The following is an 18,924-nucleotide window of genomic DNA, read 5'->3' as shown; positions in this document are numbered from 1 at the left end:
CCTTTTCTGCCATAGTACGAGGGGACACTGTGTGATGTGTTCCATGCCTAGCTAGGTGCCTCTGAAGATCTCTATCAAACAAACAAATAAATAAAAATAAAAAGGCCTTATCTTGTTTGCTGGCTGAAGCATAGCAATCCAGACTCGGTGACCCCAATCTCGAGCACATTGGCACGGAGTGGTAGACGGGTCAAAACAAGACAAGTACACCCACGTGGTTTCGGGACAGCAGCATTACCGACTGCTGCAATAAACCGAAATATCGCCAAGCTGCTGCCACCCCAGACCCAATCCGGGACAAGCAGTAAACCTAACAAGACCCGAAGAAGTTTGAAGTTTGCTGAATATTTCGTCCCAAGAGACAACTACGGAAGCCCCAGGAGCAAAGCAGCGAGAAAACCGCGTCTGCTACCTCTGATGTCCTCGTATGGCTCTGTCGCTGTGTCGCTGTGTTTGTGGGTTGGTGTGTTGTTGTGTTGGTCAGCTTCTTATATGGTGCAGCCGTCAAACCAACACACCAATAGGAAGCATCGAGGCAAGCCTGAATACACGGGAACCGCTGTGGTAGAGATGCAGGGGGATATACTGCGGGGATCTGTCAAAAGCCTTGTATCCTTGAATTGGAGCCTTGCCCTGGCCCCGTGCCGTGTCGGGGGCTCGAGAATGCCGCTTTTGCTCGCTTTCGCCGGTTGTGCGGTTTTGCTGTGCCGCACCACCCAACCGCCAGCAGGCCAAGCAACCACTCAGGGTAAAAACTAGGAAGTAATGAGAATGCAGGCGCAGGCTCTGATGCTCTGCAGCTTTTGTCTCACCAATATCAAAGTCAAAAAAAAAAGCCGGGCTGGTCTAGCCCTTTGTAGTCTCTTCCCGAGTCCTATGCTTGCATCATGGAAGAAAACTCGTCGAGGAGGATGCTTGTTTGAGAGAAGAGAAGCAGAGAAAACAGCGGTGATCGCTGATCCGAGCGGACTTGCAGCAGGGCGGTCCAACATTTTGCCTGTCACTCAGTCTGTTTTCGTTGTAACCAATCTATCTATCTGTACGGACAGACTACGGAGCACGCAGCACATCGCCCATCGCCGCCACGTGCCCCCCCCGATGCTGTGGGCGTTATCTTTATTTGCAATCCGATAATACACAGTATCCTGCGGTCCTGCCCAGCGTTCAGGATCTGATCTTGAATCACCAATCCCCATGGTCCCCCTGGCTGCAATTGCGCTAGTCGCCGGCCTGACGGCCCAGCCTGTGGTCGCCGACGTCATTCGCCAGATCAACTGGGAACCGGGTCAGGTCAATACCCGGATATGCGAGTGGGGAGGTCTTAGAGGTACGCTACTGTTGGTTCTTAACTTCTGATATTCTTAAACACGAACGAACAACGTCTAACCAATCTCATAGCTACGGTCCTCCGGGATGCCGTTTATCTCGATGGCGGCGATCTATACTGGGAGCCGGGCTTCGCTGATGGAAGCGTCAAGCCGCCCAAGATAGATTGTGAGTCTTAAGTATCTGTCAACTGGACTACAGTCACTACACCAGTGACTAATACCTACGAAGTACTGACCACCCGTCACAGACAACGCGGGCATCATCTGGACGCTCAACTTCAGCAAGCCCTTCAACACCTCGGAAAACATTACCGCCATCCTCGAGGAACTGCGCAAAACCCCTACCGGCGGCGGTAATCTTCAACCGGACTACTACGATGGCGCACTCCTCGGCAACAACGAGGAGTTCTTCCTCTTTGGCGGCATGACCCGGCGCACCGGCGCCTTCGCCGATCCGCCCGGCGACCGCGTCCTGACCTACCGGCGCTTCCAGTATAGCGGGTTCAAGGACAACTTCGCGCCCTTTATCGACACCATGCTCCGGCCCAACACCACGCGATACATCACCTACGGCGGGGCAGCCAGCGCGCCGTCGGAGAACTTGGCATGGTATTTCTCCGGCCTGCGGGCCCCTGGCGGCGGGCCAATTCACACCCCGTCGGGCGCAAGCGACGAGACGCACGCCGTCGAGGTCTCCAATTCGCTGATCGTCGTTGACCTGTCCGATCAACAGCAAGAGACCTTCACCAACTACACTCTGCCGCCCGACATTCCCGGTCGAGCCAACCCCGAGCTAGTCTGGGTGCCCGTCGGCCAGCGCGGTATCCTCGTCGCCCTGGGTGGCGTCATCTACCCCGATTTCGTCGACGTCGTAGACGGCAAATCGGCCAACGAAACAGCGAGCAAGGAGATTAGCCCGACCTTCATGACCACCATCGACATCTACGACGTCGCCAGCGGGAAATGGTACCGCCAAGGCACGAGCGGAGGAGGTCCGGGACAGCTGACGCGCGGATGTGCCGTCGTTGCTCGCGCGCAGGACGCGTCGAGCTTCAATATCTACTGGTATGGCGGGTACGATGGGCTGAATCGCAAGCAGCCGCTTAATGATGACGTTTGGGTGCTGAGCTTGCCGTCGTTTACTTGGACCAAGCTGGTGAGCAGCAAAAGGGAGGGCCGCGCCGGACACAAGTGTGTCATGCCCTATCCGGATCAGATGTTTGTTATCGGCGGGTACCTGGGCCGGTTCGGGAATCGCGTGGAGTGTCTTCCAGAGACTATCCGCGTGTTTAATCTCTCCTCGGGCGAGTGGATGACCCGCTATGATCCCGCTGTCTGGTCAAATTACACCGTGCCCACAGCCGTACGCGAGAAGATCGGCGGGACCGGAACCGGCGGCGCAACGCTGACCACGCCGAGTCCGTCGGGCTGGGCGGACAAGGAGCTGGCCAAGATCTTTGACACGCCATATCCGACTAGCAAGATCACGACCTACTATCCATACGAGTCGCTTGCGCCGACGGATAACACCAACCCGACGATCCCGGTGCCCACAGACTCCACCAGTCACGACCGTGACGGCGGCGTACCGTCATATCTCCCTCCGGTCCTGGGCTCCGTGCTGGGCTTGGTCTTCCTGACTATGGTCGCGGTGCTGATCTTACTGTGGCGGAGAAGAAAGCTGTTGCGTGGTGCTGTTAGCGAGGCCGGGACGGAGGAGGCTAGTCGGCGCCGGATCAGACAATGGCTACGCGGTCAGCCGACCGTCGTCAAGACGCCGACGGTCACCAGCTCGGATTATCTCCCACAAAGTGTCCTGGATGCGGAGAGTAATGTGTCTTCGCTGCCGACCCTGCCCCCGCAAATGACCATCGCCGAGATGATGGATACGGAGATCAAGCCACTTGTTGAATTGCCCGGTATGTTTTTCTCTCACCCATCAATTAAGGATGTTGATGAAGTGACTAACAACCCGACCCTCCTCTCCCCTCCTTCCCCCAAAAAACAGCCGATCCCCCTGCCAGAGCAGAACTCCAAGGGCCCGCAACCAAGACCCCTTCCTCAAACATCTACGGCTATTACGGCCCGTGCCGCACCGACTTCGCCCTGACCCCTCCCTCGGGCTTGAGTACCGCATCTCCGACCATCTCAACGCCTTCTCCAGCCCCCGGTACCGGCACAACCCCCAGCAGCGGTGCCACCGGCCCCTGCCCTGCCCCTACTAGTACGGGAACTTCCTCTCAAACCTCCCCCGAATCCCCAGTCGTCTACCACTCCAACACAGCCATCGTACCCCCAGGCGTAACAGCAACCTCTTCCCCCACATCTCCTGCTGCAGAAAAAGACGACATCTCCCGCCTGCGCAACTCCCCCCAAGACCAGCCACCCTACGACCGCATTGTCTCCCAGATCTCGAACCTCTCTGAGCGCGATCGCGCCCATCTCAGACAACTGAGCGACACGACCGTGAGCTCGGTCACCACGGCTGTTGGGTCTCCTGATCCCAATACTAACACCGGGACGGGGAGGGTACCCGGCGGGGTGTCGGGCCTGACGGAGGGGGATGTGATTCCTACTCCTGGGCAGGGACCTTCTTCAGGGTTGGGAGGGAGAGAAAGCCCCATGTTGAGGTTGAGGGTTGTGCCTAGTGTGGGGGGTGGGGTGCCGGGGAGTCCGGCACGGAGGAGTATGTTTACAGAGAGGGCAGAGGATATGGTGGATGAGAGGAAGTAAATGGGACCAGGTTGGTTTGGGATATATGGGTTTGTGGAAGGGATTGGGTTAATGAGTGATGGGTCGAATGGGATGGCTGGAAAATAGTGTTGGATTTTTCTCTTGTTATGAGGGTCTGAGAGCTTGGATACCTCTTTTTCCTTTCTATATACCTAACTCTCTTCTTGTTAGCTTGATGGCCTTGCTGCTGTCCATCCATGGATCCATGTCTATAGGTAGCCTTTCTTTGGGCATAATACAGGACACCTTTCAAACATTCTGACTCATTGTTGTTAGTCATTGACGGGAATATGTCTTTATCTCGCCAGCTTTATTTTAGCCTTTTTTTTTCTATAACTTGAATAAAGTCCATTATCAGCCGTGTGCTCTCTCCTTCACGTCTTTGGGCACGACGGTGTGAAGGCTTTGCCTGGGCAACGTGAAGAAAATTAGGGAGGAATGTAACTCGGGAATCACTGAGGGAGTAATTAATAAGAGTACTGGTTTGTTTACTTACTACTTACCTATCCTTGAGTTCGGTTTGACACAGCAGTCAATTGTAAGAGGGCGGAAGAGTGCCGATTTATAGTGACTAATCACACACAGGGCTGGAAAGAAAAGTTTGTGTGTGCGTAGGGAAACAGTTGTGTGAAACTGTTTGGTTGGGGCATGTGGCTCACATGCTACGTAAGGTATACCAAATTCGGACGAGAAGAAGAATTAAAAAAGCAAAGCACGAAAAAGTTTGAACTCGTCTTGATGACCTAGCTGACCCGGTTCGAACCTTGACGTCTCGAGCACCACCCAGAGGAGGGGGAGAGGTACTTACATGAACGAGGATTGTCCTGCAGGACTGACCAGGTTCCTGCTGCGGGACTGACCAGATCCCGTTTTTTTTTTTTTTTGACTGTCAGCGGGAGCAAGCTGCGTCGACCACACCGTCAGCTTCACCGAGACCACACTGCGTTTGGGAGAGCAGGATGTGTTGACCCCTAGACCAGATTCGGGGTTGGACGTCTCGTCACTTGTCTAGAAGACTAGTGTTAGCCATCCTGTCCTGACCTCTCGCAATACAACACAGGTAGTACTCGATTTTTTGAGGGTGAAACACGAGCCAACTGCGCCATCTTGACGAGTTTTTTCTTTGTTAGAAGTCAGAGGTCCAGAAGACACTTATATACTTAGTTTCTGTGGGGTCGGTCCGTCTGAGGCACTGTGTTTGCCTGAGGGAGAGGGCAGTCACGGCGTTCTGCCGGTCTTGGAACGACACCGCCTTGAGCGGGGTGTGGGCGGTGAGGGCGGTGATGGTAATTAAGGCGGTTGGAAGTAGAGGCTACAATACAGCTATCTGGCAGCCAGGTCACGTTAGGGTTCAGCTGTCAGATTCCCAACGATAATTCTCCACGATCTGGGACCTGAGTGTTCAATGAGCTATGACTCATGTTGTCGCTCAGGGGCAAGCATCAACACACACTGTCATGATACACAATCAAGTCACCAGAAACAAGTTAACAGGAACAAACCACACCAATATCAGAATTCTGAGAGGAGGGTTCTTACATTATCTGACTTGCTAGCAGACTGCAGGAAGGTGACAGCCCGATCTCAACACCCAGGAACTCAGCCACTATACCAAGAGCACACAATGAGATGATGTGTTTCCAATATATGAAATATTAGCCAGAGCTTCCCAATAAAGCACTTCTCAAAGCAAGAAAAATAAAGGAGGGGAAGCTGACCATGAACTGGGCAAAGACCAAGAAGGAATGAGTTACTGATGACCCCCTCACACTCTTGTCTCTGGGATATGGCTCTCTTGTCCCCTCGCCTACCTCCCTAACGCTCTTCTCGGAGATCACACAGCTTAGGTAAGATTTGCTCTCGCCCCATACATAATAAATAGGTCAACCTACAAAACAGGCCATGAACATCTCCCTGACCATACCCGGACAAAGTTGTGCCATCCCCCACGTGGAAACCCCCACCCGGAAGCGGATATGCACTAACCACGGAACGGCTCGGCTCGGCACGAGAACACCAGTATGCTATACCGGAAAGGATTTTCCGATGCATACCTCGACTGTTGTGACCCCCACGAGCCAACCTGTGTCCCATGGTTGATGCTCGCAGGTATGTGCACAAGACGATCCAAACATCTGGGATTTGAGGTCAAGGGATGAGGACAAAAGGGGGGAGGGGGCGGGGTGGGGAATATTGGAGCGAAAGAGAGCTTGATCAATGGCGCGAAAGCGAGCTAGAGGTGAGCCTTCTGGAGTAGATACATGTCATTGTTCCTTTTTTTTTAATTGTACACTCCCTCCCTCTCGCTCCCAGGTATCCTAAACACACAAACACACACACACATACATATATATATATATATGTATATATGTGTATATAATATATATATGTATATGTATATATGTATATATAATATATATATGTATATGTATATATGTATATATAATATATATATATAATATAGATTGCACGATTCCCCAGACAACATCTTTACCTACAGGTACCTACTGTTACATACAGCTTTTACATCCATCCAGATCTTACAACCCTCTGTCCAAGCCAAACCAAACACACCCCCAAACCAGTCTACCTCCCCTCCTCCAACGCCCTCTCCCTTGGCCCAACAACCAGCTCAAATCCAGCCGGATCCAGCACCAGAGTATGCCTACCACCCGTCAAGCTCCTCAAATGCCCATCATACTTCATCATCTCCTTCAGCGGTGCCTTACCAATGATAGTCAACATCCTCACGACCGCCTTCTTCGGTCCCCTCAAGGAATCAACGGACTCGTACGGGTCGGGTGGGACATACACCTTGCTAGGATCAACCTTAAACTCCTCCTCCTCCTCTACTCCCTGCTCCCCATCTTCGCCAGAGGATCCTTTCGAGGGAGTGTTGAACGGCTGAATAACCTGAGACCTATCCATATCCTCCGGCCGTCTAACCTCCTCCACCTGCCCGCCGCGGGCAGCCACCAAATCATGTTGGATTGCATTACCTGCTTCCTCGGGGCAATGAATCTGCACGCGAGTAAACGGTTCCAAGATGCCAACTGTCTTATTCTCATGCGCAGCCTTCAGGGCTGCCTTGACCGCCGCGAGCGCCGCGTTGGTGATATGCCCGCCCGTGCTGACACTCTCACCGAAGTAGTCGGTGGCCGGGTCAAACGTGATGTGCACTCTGCACCGGCGGACGGGAGCATTACGGCGCGGTCCGCGGGCTAGACCAGCGATGGCGCCGTTGATGAGTTGTTGCCGGACGAGATCGGGGTCGAAGGGCAGGGTCGTCGAATCCTCTGGCAGGGGGATCGAGACGTGCAGGATGTTACCCTCGCGCTCGACAGCAGATTCCAGCAGGGCACCTTGGTGTTCATGTCCCGGATCCGCCTCGAGCGGCTCCAGCGAGACGGTACACCCAGCACGGCCCTGCTTGTCGCGGATAGTGCGGTCATACAGTGCACGATGGGGGCCGGTTGGCGCTAGAAGACACTCGGAGTACTCGACCTCGATGTCGCCCCAGACGGCGGAGTCGCGGTCGATTTTGTAGTGGTTCCAAAGGCGGTCCTGAGCAATTTCGAGGTGAAGTTCGCCCATGCCGGAGAGGATGAGCTGGCCGGTCTTTTCGTTCTTGCTCCAGCGGATGCTGGGGTCTTCGCGCTCGAGTTTGGAGAGGGCTTCTTCAAGCTTCTCGCTCGCTGTGCGGGTATAGGGCTCGATGGAGATGAAGGCTACCGCCGGGGGCGTGTCGGGGGCTTTGATGCGTAGGTTTCCGAATGGCTCTGGAGCGTGGTTGCCTCCTCCGTGATGGCCCGGGAAGGTGATGAGTGTGTCGCCGGTGCGAGCAGACTTGAGGTTGGTCATGGCACCGATGTGGCCCGTCGACAGGTGAGCGATGCTGTGGTGATCCTTGGCCGAGACGTGCAAGATGTGCTGTGGCTTTTCGAACATATGTGTGTTGCTGTTCCACATGTTGCTGCTGCGGTTGAAGGTGCCATGGTAGACACGCAGCCAGCTCATCATTCCGTGGCGCGGGTCGTTAACCACCTTGAAGACGTGGGCAATCGCCGCAATTGGCGCCTCCGAATGGTGAGTACCCTTTCTCTTGATGCGCTGCTCGAGGACCTGAGTCAACGTAGTTGCCTTCATGCCCATCGTAAGCTCCAGGGGCGGCCGGTCTAGGGGGCTCGGGAGGTAGTCTACGATGGCGTCCAGCAGGGGCTGAACGCCGATGTTACGAAGACTGGCACCGGCAAAGACAGGGGTAAACCGCGCCCTGCCGTCCATGATCAGACGGCGGATGGCACGCTTGATGGACGACGAAGGGACATTGCCCTCGTGCTCGAGGAAGTCCTCCATAATCTGGTCATCGTGCTCGGAGAGCGTCTCAATCAGGCGCAGACGGGCCGTCTCCATCTCGTCCTTCAGTGCCGGATTGTCGCGGGCTATGCTGTCCTTGCTGACGACGTTCATGGAACCGTTTGTGGTGTTGAAGCGTAGACCGTGCTGGTGGATGACGTCGATAACGCCCCATAGGTCGTCCTTATTCCACCAGGGGATCTGACACAACAGCGGCCAAGTCTTCAGTCGAGTAGCCACCTCCTGGACTGACCGTCGGAAGCTGGCGCCGTCGCGATCCAGCTTGTTCACAAAGAGCAGGCGGGGGATGCGCGAGAGATGGGCCGAGGACCAGACGCGCTCAGTGTGCGTCTCAACGCCCTTGACGCCGTCCAGGATGCACACAGCACCGTCCAGGATGGGCATGCAGCGGTCAACCTCGTAGCGGAAGTCCTGGTGACCAGGTGTATCGATCAAGTTGATCGTCTGGGGCTCAATGCCTGGAGGACACAGCGACTTGGGCGGCCATTGGAAGGTGATGGCTGCCGACTGAATGGTGATGCCGCGCTCCCGTTCCATGGGGAGGAAGTCCGTAGTGGTGTTGCCATGATCAACGTCTACTCATGTGTCAATGCCTGATATCACATCATTGGAGGTCAGGGCGGTGAGGGAGAAGAAAAAGATGTTACCAACTTCCGAGATGGCGAGTACGGCCGCTCTGGAACAGCATGCGCTCCGTCGTCGTCGTCTTGCCCTGCGACGAGTCAGCGCCAGTCCTCCCAATACAGCGCCAATCTACACACCGCATCGACGTGGGCGATAATGCCTATATTGCGGATGCTCTCAACCCGGGCCTCGTGGTGCGAATACTCGCTGCTGTATGCTCGGACCTGGACGGCCTGGAGGGTCAATTGGGCATTTTTCAGCACCAATATGGCCAACTTACTACCGCCAGGCCGAGTAACACAGCGTAGGGAGACGGCGAGCATGGATTACTGCAAAACGGGCGAGTTATTTCACTTGGACGAAGCGGGTGTAAGCTAGTAACTGAAGTTTTCTGAACTGAGCCTTGTAATGGTGGTCTAAGTAGGTAGGTATGAGCGAAAAAAAAAAAAAGGCTCCAATTCACTCAATTGACTCTGGTAGACTCCCAGCTAGCCGCATATCCAGCCAGCTTTACTTCGACAAACCCTCTTCAGGTGGAATAAAGGCAGAGCCAACGCAACCTCCCCGTTGTTGAGGAGGGCATGAAGCTTTGTCGATGTCATGAGATCTTGACGCTGCAGGCCCCGAGACCCTCATTGGTTCATTAGTGTTTTTTTGGACGTGGTGGGGTCCTTAGATCCGTTGACATTATGGGGCGGCCGGCTGCTGTGGCCCGTGCATCACAAGTTCCCCATCAGGACTTGGCGCCAAGACACGAGACAGGGACAGCTTGCGCCGCTTCAGCTTCCCAGCAGCAGTCGCCGACTGATGATGCGGAGCAGCGCAACTTCCGGGTTCAGGTTCAAGCCCGAGTTACGCTTACCAAATCCATTGTGTTTGGTGTCCAGCCTGACTCTCGCACTTGAGCATTGATCGAAACTTCCGACGAGAGCTGTGCCTCCTTGCGGAACTTCCGCCCCTCGCATCGAAACGGTTCTCAGCCAGGTCCTGGAACATCGACACCGCTGCGATAATCCGCAGCGTATCCGTACACTTCGAGCCGTCCACGCACACCCCTCCCCCCCCTCCCTCCCCACCACCGCGTAATCTCTACGAAAAGACGGGGCCCCCCTAATCAGCGATCACAACGTCGACTTGCGGCTCGACCCACTACACAGTAATACTCATCACCAGCAACATCGCCACCATCATCATCTCTTCGCCCTACGACCATGGACTACAGCTCCTCAATACACGACCACGACCAGTCTGAGGCGGCCGTCTGGGGCGGTAATGACCCGCAGCGGTCGCCCCAAACCCGGCCCCTCTTCGGCTCGGAGCCCCCGAGCTCACCCTTCCGCTACACGGCACCCAGCAACGGCCTGCACGACGAGGGAGGTTTCGGCGCCGGCGACTCGCGTGATAGGACGTACGACGATAGCAGGCGGCCTGAGACTGAGAGCACCTCTCTCCATGCTGAAGAGCCCGGCCCCATCGAGCCTCTGCCTGAGCCAGAACGTCAGGGGGAACAACAAGGGCCGACGAGCAAAGTCGCCCAGCCAGAGCCGCCACAGCCCCCTTCCCCTTCCGCTCCCGCACAGCAGACGACACCACAGCAAGCCCAGGCCCCTCCTCAGCCCCAGCCTACATCCGAGCCTGCGCCGATGCAGAGCCCCAAGCAGCAGCGGCAACCCCGGAAAGCCCCGCCGCCGCAGTTCAAGCTGCAAGCGAAGGTTACTGGTATTGAGAGGACAGGTCGCAAGGACCCCATTATCCGGTTCGATGTCTATGTACGGAGCCATTGGTTACGCAGTTGCTTAGCTTCACTCGCTAACCCTACAGACCAACCTACCCGCTTTCCGCACAACCCAATACCGGGATGTTCGCCGGCTGCACTCCGAGTTCCAAAAGCTGGCCGAGCACCTAATCTCGGCCAACCCAGAGGCTATCGTCCCCGCCGTACCGCCTGCCGTGACCTCGGCCGGTGCTGGTACCGAAGAGGATGAGCTGCGCGTCAAGGCCCTGATGCAGCGCTGGTTCAACTACGTGTGCAGCAACGAGGTGCTGATGCGTGATGACGAGATGGTGCTGTTCGTCGAGAGTGATTTCGGTTACAGCCCCATGGTCAAGAAGAAGCAGCCTGCGACTGGTGTGCGCCGCAAGATCCTCAAGCAGTTTGCCCCGCCGCCGGATGATACCCCTGAGCTGCAGGAGGCTCGACCGATCGTCAAGCTGTTCTATCTCGGCTCGCTGGATGCCAGCCATAAGCTGGACAGGCTCGTCAAGTCGCGGAGAGGTACGTTTACTGAACCCCTACGCCCTCAAGCCTCTCCTAGGCTAACCCTAGCAGGCCTGGGCCTCACTGAGTCCGACTTTGGCGTCAAGCTGGCACAAATGAACGTCCAAGAGCCGCATCCCGGCCTCGCCAACGCCTACCGCAAGCTAGGCAAAATCATCCAAACCGTCGGCGACTTCCACGCCGCACAAGCAACCGCCGAAGCCACCACGCTCGGTGATCCTCTCCAATATCACTCCTCCGATGCCTTTATCGTCAAGGAAACCCTAACCAACCGTCAAATCCTCATCCGCGAGTTCCTCCAAGCCCAAGACACGACCCGTAGCCGCCTGAACGCCGCCGACCGCCTCAAAGCCTCGTCCAGCGTCCGCCGCGAAAAGGTCGACGAGGCCCTCGCCGCCCTGGACGAAGCCCGCCACGCGGAAGAAGCCCTCTACCAGAAGACCTCGCGCGTGACGCAGAACCTGGTCCAGGAGCGCCGCCGCTGGTTCGCCCGCACCTCGGCCGACCTGCGCGCTTCTATCCGGGAGTATGTGCTGCGCCAGATTGAAGCTGAACGCCGGACGCTGGCCCTGCTCGAGTCTGTGCGCCCGGATATTAGGTCGATTGATGGCTCTGGTGGGCTGTCGCGTTTGGGGAGGGAAAACCACCCTGTTGCGCCGCGCCGCTCGAGTTTACAGGCTAGCCAAGGACCGAAGGGCGATGCTTGGAGCGGTGTGCCTCGCAGGTCGGACGCTGTGCTGGGTCGGGCGTCGGTCGCGACCTTGGTGACGGCTGGATTGGGACTGGGCGGGATTCCGGAGGAGGATGGGACTGGTGATGGCGAGGATGGCAGGAGAGCGAGGTCGCTCAGCGGGGTTGGGTATGGTGTTGGCATTGGAGGACCATTGGCGGGTTTGGTGGCAGAGGAGGATGATGAGGATCGTGTCGACGCGAGGAATGCGGCGAGCCGACTGGCGCAGAGTACCTTCTAATATGTGAAGGCGAGAGGGGAAAGATTGGATGGATGCATGTATCGAGCTGCTATACTAGTTTTTTTTTTTTTTTTTGTTTTCTTTCCCCTCTTTAGTACACGGCATGTTGTGTAATTATACGTACGTTCTTGGGTTTGGGATTGGGGACAGCTTCAGTTTATGAGTCTTGTCGATATGGATGTTGAAGCAGACTTCGATCCGTCCGCCAACAGGTTGAACGAATATTCCTTTAAGTCGGTGTCGTCCAGGGGTTCAAGCTCAAGCCCAATAATAAGGGCGAGAAAGTCATCCATAGAGGGGCTCAGGGGCCCAGTACAGGCCATGAGCTAGCCTGCAGTTGATCAACAACTCTGAGATGCTCACTTGACACAAGGGCTTGACTCCATTTTTACAGATGAGTAACGCCGTCGACAGCTGTGGCTGAATCCCATCGAGCATGTTCACAATCGACTACTCCAGACGTGTTAGATGGCCATTGCTGTGGTAATCCTCACCGCTCGAGAAGGTAGGTATGTGGGTTCAGTTACGGATAGCGGAATGCCGATGTCGTCAGACCTCTCTACAGCTGCAGGTAGATCTTCGGCAGGTGTGTACTTGTACATAGGTACTTAGACATGAACGAGAGGAAGGGGGGAGGGGGGGGAGGGGGGAACACGCAATCTGCAAATGGATGGGCATCTTGCAGTCCGGATGTGTGTTCCGAGCCTATGCTTGTTTTAGACAGCGGGACAGGAGAATACAAGGCGTGATGTAGATAGATAGATAGATAGGTAGGTAGGTAGGGGTGTTAACCAGCCCAATGACACGCTGTTCATCTATCATACTCACCGAACTACTGTCATGCCGTCGGCTTGCGCCCAGTGAAGCCCTGTATGTGTTGTACAGAAGAAATTGTTGCTGTTAGACAGCAGACGTAGGATGACATTCTCCGTCGTCGGTATTATTGGGTCAAGTAGGCCCCAGGAAGACGTGCAGCCTCTTGGATAAAGAGCTAAATACGAGCCTCAGACCTCGTCTTTGCATTATGACATCAAGGCAAGGCGTATCGCTCGCATTGACGGTAGCATTATAGACTGCTTGTTGTGGTGTACCTCGGTCTGCCGGTATCCGTACTCCCGTAGCTGTGGATAAGTGGCTCCGTTACACAGAGCGTGTTACCCCCGAACCACCGAGTGTTTTGAACCATGCTTCTATGTAGGGCCGAGCTTATACAACAGCCATGATCCGTATTCGTGATGGCAGTATCCCCATTCTGGCTATCAGCTTCGAGCTGACCCGGAGAGATAGCAGTTTTGGGGAACCTACCGGGGCCTTTCTGTTCTCGGGACATCTTCGGCTGTCAAGGCCCCGGATAGGGAGGCTACATGAGCGCACACTGGTTCTCTCGGGCTGTGCAGCGGCAGGAATACGGCCCGGAGCACGCACATGCGCACGCGGCGTCGGCTCTGCTACGGTCGCAGGCAAGGCGAGCCGGACTCTGAACCTGGGGATACTGGATGAATCCTTGAGTGTTACAAGGGAGCCAGAGATGTCTAGACGAGGCTGTCCCGCATTCATTACTTCGTTCGGTTTGCCCGATAGGGCTTGCGATACTTTCATCTCGAAGGTCAATGACAAGGCAGCGGTTAGGGATACCCTCCACTTAGTAGAAATGGAAGCTTTTGCTGTTGTACCTGTATCGATGTCTAGAGAGAGAGAGAGCAATGAAGAGAGCTCGTCAGAAGCTCGCAGCCTTTTTTTGGCCCGAGGATGCTAACAGGTCCACATTGCCCCGTTAGGGTCGGCGATCAATTGTGGGGCTCCGCGTTTAGTGTTTTCTTCCGCTTATTTTTTTTTTCTAAATTTTGAATTTTTTCAGCCTCCATGCCGACCCTGTCAGCCAGCCCAACTCCAACTTTTCTCCAGCCTCCAACATCGCGATGCAATTGGAGTGCAAACCTGTTTGCTAGCTTTTAAAGGAGTACAAACCCTCCATCATGAATGACATCGGAGAGCATCCGATGAGTAGCGGAAGTGCCCCCCCCCCACCCCCCGGGGGATGGATGCCAGCAATCACTGCTGATAAGGTCATGGTTATCAGCATCTGCCGTGGATGGGACGGCACTCGACCTGACACAGCACCTGGAAACCCCGTTTCTGCCGCCAGGTGTTGATAAGGAGTTGATAAAGCATATACAAGTCGGCGTACCGCGGTACACACCAACAGATCGCACATAATGGTTCCGTCCGTGCCCCGAGCAGCGTTCCGGAAGTCCTCTGCGCTTGTCCCGAGGCGGCTGTGCCGTCCTGGGTGATGTCACTATTGTCGAAGGTTCCCTGGCTACTGCCAGGAACGAGGCAACAGCCAGGCCTGTTCGAACAGGAGCTTGCTCCTCCGGCTCCTCCGTTTGCATATGGTAAAAACAACTTCAGGCTTGGCCGCTGGGCGCACCAGGATCCTGGCTTCTCGGGGCCAGAGTGGCTGCCATCCCTAGCCTGAAGCATTCGTCATTTTCGTGTTTTCGAGCGAATCCTCGGGAGCTTGGTTCGCCAGTGTTAAGTGTGCGTAATTTCCAGCGTATCATGCTGCGAGCTGCAGTCGATTTTAACGCGCTTGATGTTGGACCCGCTACCGGGCCGTTTGGATCAATGTACCCCTGACGAGAGCTGGGGCAGCAAGGAACATGTGGGGTGGTTGGACACCTTCTGGAGCGCTTCGCGGGGGTAAGGCGAGCCTCCAGATCTTCCTCCTTCACGTTATCGACCGCGGGAGCCGCGTCGACTCATGGAAAACCGAAGGTCTTAAGTACCCTTCCGGCACTGGACGCACCAAATGACATGGCCAGCAGGCTGGTCCGCGGGTCACCGCAAGCAATTAGCAACAGGTAGCATTTGGCAGGCGTCGGCGCGGAGAAGAGTCATAGCAGGTTGAGGTGGGAGGTACCACAGCTTTTTACTCATTCCAGTACGAAGTTAAAAAAAAATTATTGTGCATGCACACCTTCTCAAGGTCCAATATCGGCTCAATTCAAAAGCTTCGGCATCGACAATGCTGCTAAATATCTCGCTCAACCGCTCGACTTCACAAAGTCCAGACTTTTGTGGTTTGGGGGGGGGGGGGAAGGGAAGGAGTCAGGGTAATCGAGGGAAGGTGAAAGAGGTTGGGAATTGTTAAGAGGTGACATCCCCCACCCCTCCTTTTTTTTTTTTAACAAGGGTTACCTGGAAGGCATGTCAGTCTCACAAGGCTTCCATGAACGTTCCTCTCCATCAACCAACCCCAGATAAAAGACCGGGTAGCTTAGGTAACCTTTTTTTTTCCCTTATTTCCGTTTGGAGCCATAACCAAGCAAGTGCCTGACTTCAACCCCACATTTCTCCCGTTTCGAACTCTCTGGTCTCTTAGCCGTCTCAACCGTCGTCGTCACCGCCCCGTCTCTCCGCGTTATAATACCCTACCAATACCTACCTACCGACAGGCATCATAGTCCAGTAGTCCAGCATCTGTGCTTTCTTGGCATCTCAAACGCAGATAACATCTACTACGATGCAAAAGAGTTTTGATAACCAGCCGGCTAATGGAATCATGGGAGACGGTCTTCCGAGACCCAACGGTCATGAAGGCCCCCTGTCAGTAGCTCTCTTCAATGGGGCATGGGTTTTGTAGGCGATTGCGTGCTTGGGCTCCTAACAACCACTCGCTGCCAGGAAGCACAAAAGACAACAAGATGAATGCTAAACGGCCTGAGGTGAGCTCTTCCCGGACGTACCACAAGCTAGCTGTAGGTGTCCAGCAAATTATTGGGGTACATTGGAACCTGCATGCTCCTGCAGAGAGGCAATGCAGCCATAGCATGTTCTGCAGCGAGATCCCCGCCACCCGAGCTAATCCGGGAGCAGACACGCCTCGGAAGCTTTCTTGGTGTTGTTTCTCCCATAGTTGACAACCTAAGCTCCGCAGAATGGCTGAATAGCTCTCATGGAAAATAAAATGGACTCTGGCTGTCCTACGCAATTATAGTCCTGCCTTGCTGATCTGGTCAGACCACGGCCTCTTCCTTTAATGCCGGTCATTCCATATCGAAACTTGCTCAGCTCACCAGCTCACCAGTTAGGAGGAACAGGAAGAAACGCTGATGTGCGCCCGTTTCACCCGTTGCTGTCCCCAGGATCCGTCCCGTCCCCAGAGACGGCATGTCGAGTGTAACCATACCGAACTGCCAGGGTAGCTCTGGACAGACCAACAAGCCCACACTAGGAGTTCCCCTGCTTGCTGCCGGCTCCGGCTCCGGCTCACACCTTGACCGTGGCCCAGGGAGACGATAGGAAGCAGACGGCTAGCGGACAGCGCGCGTGCGGGTATGGGTGCTGGGTCGTGGGAGCTGCCGAAGACAAACCTGGGACACTAACCTGCTTTATGTCCTCCCGAGATTACCGGGACCCTGTGTCCCTTTCCCTAGGCGCATTATGCTTACCCATTCCTCTTGTCAGAGATAACTTGTCGATATCTGACTGGCGCGGTCGTTCGCACCCAGACTCTTGACTCCAACACGCCTCCCCTCCGCTCTGGCTCATGCCGCCGTGGATCTTTGTCTCTTGTATCCCCCGTTTGCTCCTCACGTCTTGCAACCCCCGGACCGCGCGCATCACGGATTGACACATAGCAGGCATGTCAATGATTCCTACCATGGCTTTTAGACCGTTCCCTCTACTCTACATAAGGAGTGGGGGTCTCTCTTGACCTCTTCTCTGCTTCCGATGCCCTCCTGGTCAACTATAGACTTGTATCGACACCTTTCCTTCCCGATACCTAGGTGTTGAGGGCACTCTTCCATCAGTAGCAGCTATTGCCGCTCATCACGACGGTTGCGGCCCTGCTCTTACGTGATCTATCTATCCCTGGGATACCTCTGTCGTAAATCCCACGCTCTATTGTGCACTAGAGGAGCCACAACAACCTACGCTCGACAAGCTCCCTCGTACCTAGGACTTTGAGCCACGTGGGGACCTTCTCTCGTGGGCCAGCTTGACTCTATCCCACGTTGACATCCCACGTCCAACCATCACAATGGCACCATCTGCTACAGAAGAGCCTGTCCCTATGCAGCTACCCGCTGTTACGAAGGCTTCATCCATCACTGCATCTGTCCTCCATGGCCCCAGAGATCTGCGTCTGGTATGTGTCCAGCGGCCGTGCCGCGCATTACCCCTGATTACCCTTAGGATCTTGGTTACACAGCCCGAAAGCTTGTCTTCTTTAGCCTGCGCGAATTGCCTCTATTGCGGTATCGCATCTGATAGCGTCGAGCATCACAATTAACAAAGTTTTAGGAGCGGCGAGCCATCGAGGAGCCAGGTCCCGGTGAGCTACAGATTGCTATCAAGACCACCGGCATCTGCGGTTCTGATGTCTCCTACTACAAGAAATTCGCCAATGGCGATCTCTGTGCCCGCATGCCGCTCTCTCTCGGGCACGAATCGTGCGGCGTGGTTGTCGCCATCGGGCCCGAGGTCACGGGCTTCAAGGTCGGCGACCGCGTGGCGCTCGAGGTCGGCATCCCGTGCGGCAAGTGCACTATCTGCTTCCAAGGGAGGTATAACCTCTGCAAGCGCATGAGGTTCCGGAGCAGCGCCAAATCGTACCCCCATTTTCAGGGTACATTACAGGAGCGGATTAACCATCCTGCTATCTGGTGTCATAAGTGAGTTGCCTGAACCGATCTGAGTGATTGCTCCTTGTTCTAACAAATTCTTAGATTGCCTGATCACGTTTCCTTTGATTCGGCTGCTTTGCTTGAGCCGTTGTCTGTTGCGATCCATGCCGTCAACCGGGCAAAGCCGACTCCTGGCTCCACGGCTCTCGTCATGGGCGCCGGCACTGTCGGTCTCCTAACCGCAGCCATGGCTCGGCAATCCGGCTGTACCTCCATCATTATCGCTGACGTCGACCAAGGTCGTGTCGATTTTGCCATCTCCAAGGGTTTCGCGACGCATGGCTACGTGGTACAGCGTCCACTGCATGCCTCTCCCAGCAGTTCATCTATCATCGACTCTTCCAGTTGCTGCAGCTCCGGCACATCAACCCCTCTTGACGGTGTAATGCCCGCCAAGACACTCTGTTTCCAAGCCCAGCTCGACTACGCCAAGACCCAGGCCACGGAGATGCTCGCCCTGCTCGCAGACGTCAACCCGTTCTACGGCTCTGAGGACGAAGATGACGGTGTCGACCTTGCCTTTGAGTGCACTGGCAAGGAGGTCTGCATGCACACCTCACTGTACGCGACACGGCCCGGAGGGAAGGTCGTCATGGTTGGCATGGGCACGCCCATCCAGACGCTGCCGCTATCAGTTGCCCATCTGCGCGAGATCGATATCATCGGGATCTTCCGCTACGCGAATACCTACGCCACAGGTATCAAGCTATTGAGTGCGGCGCGCGAGCAGAGGAAACGAGCTACCGTCGGTTGCGCAGGGTATGTTCTGCCTGACCTTGACCAGATGGTCACCCATCGGTTCAAGGGGCTTGAGAACGCGGATAAAGCGTTTGAGCTCGCCAGCAGGACGTCCGATAATGAGGGGAATTTGGTGTTGAAGGTTGTTATTGAGCAGTAATTGCCCGGGGGGGGGTAAATTT

At 55.3% G+C, this 18,924-nt stretch overlaps 4 protein-coding genes across 4 annotated transcripts; 3 read left to right on the top strand and 1 right to left on the bottom strand.

Moving 5' to 3' along the window:
* Positions 1 to 1,194: 1,194 nt before the first annotated feature.
* Positions 1,195 to 4,061, top strand: CTHT_0037860 (uncharacterized protein; the record flags this gene model as incomplete). The annotated part of the gene is made up of 4 exons (XM_006694145.1): positions 1,195 to 1,327; positions 1,399 to 1,494; positions 1,577 to 3,247; positions 3,337 to 4,061. The coding sequence occupies 4 exons, from the start codon at positions 1,195 to 1,197 to the stop codon at positions 4,059 to 4,061; spliced, it is 2,625 nt and encodes an 874-aa protein (XP_006694208.1).
* A 2,586-nt stretch (positions 4,062 to 6,647) lies between these two features.
* CTHT_0037850 (uncharacterized protein) lies at positions 6,648 to 9,385 on the bottom strand (the record flags this gene model as incomplete). The annotated part of the gene is made up of 3 exons (XM_006694144.1): positions 6,648 to 9,013; positions 9,090 to 9,150; positions 9,200 to 9,385. The coding sequence occupies 3 exons, from the start codon at positions 9,383 to 9,385 to the stop codon at positions 6,648 to 6,650; spliced, it is 2,613 nt and encodes an 870-aa protein (XP_006694207.1).
* Positions 9,386 to 10,273: 888 nt separating this feature from the next.
* Positions 10,274 to 12,311, top strand: CTHT_0037840 (putative vacuolar protein sorting-associated protein; the record flags this gene model as incomplete). Its single annotated transcript, XM_006694143.1, has 3 exons — positions 10,274 to 10,831; positions 10,884 to 11,337; positions 11,392 to 12,311. The coding sequence occupies 3 exons, from the start codon at positions 10,274 to 10,276 to the stop codon at positions 12,309 to 12,311; spliced, it is 1,932 nt and encodes a 643-aa protein (XP_006694206.1).
* Positions 12,312 to 17,358: 5,047 nt separating this feature from the next.
* CTHT_0037830 (dehydrogenase-like protein) lies at positions 17,359 to 18,902 on the top strand (the record flags this gene model as incomplete). The annotated part of the gene is made up of 3 exons (XM_006694142.1): positions 17,359 to 17,466; positions 17,622 to 17,992; positions 18,047 to 18,902. The coding sequence occupies 3 exons, from the start codon at positions 17,359 to 17,361 to the stop codon at positions 18,900 to 18,902; spliced, it is 1,335 nt and encodes a 444-aa protein (XP_006694205.1).
* Positions 18,903 to 18,924: the final 22 nt, after the last annotated feature.

Source organism: Thermochaetoides thermophila, assembly GCF_000221225.1.
Source record: "Thermochaetoides thermophila DSM 1495 unplaced genomic scaffold scf7180000011816, whole genome shotgun sequence".
Taxonomy (NCBI): Eukaryota; Fungi; Ascomycota; class Sordariomycetes; order Sordariales; family Chaetomiaceae; genus Thermochaetoides; species Thermochaetoides thermophila.
This window is presented reverse-complemented; position numbering and strand designations above follow the sequence as displayed.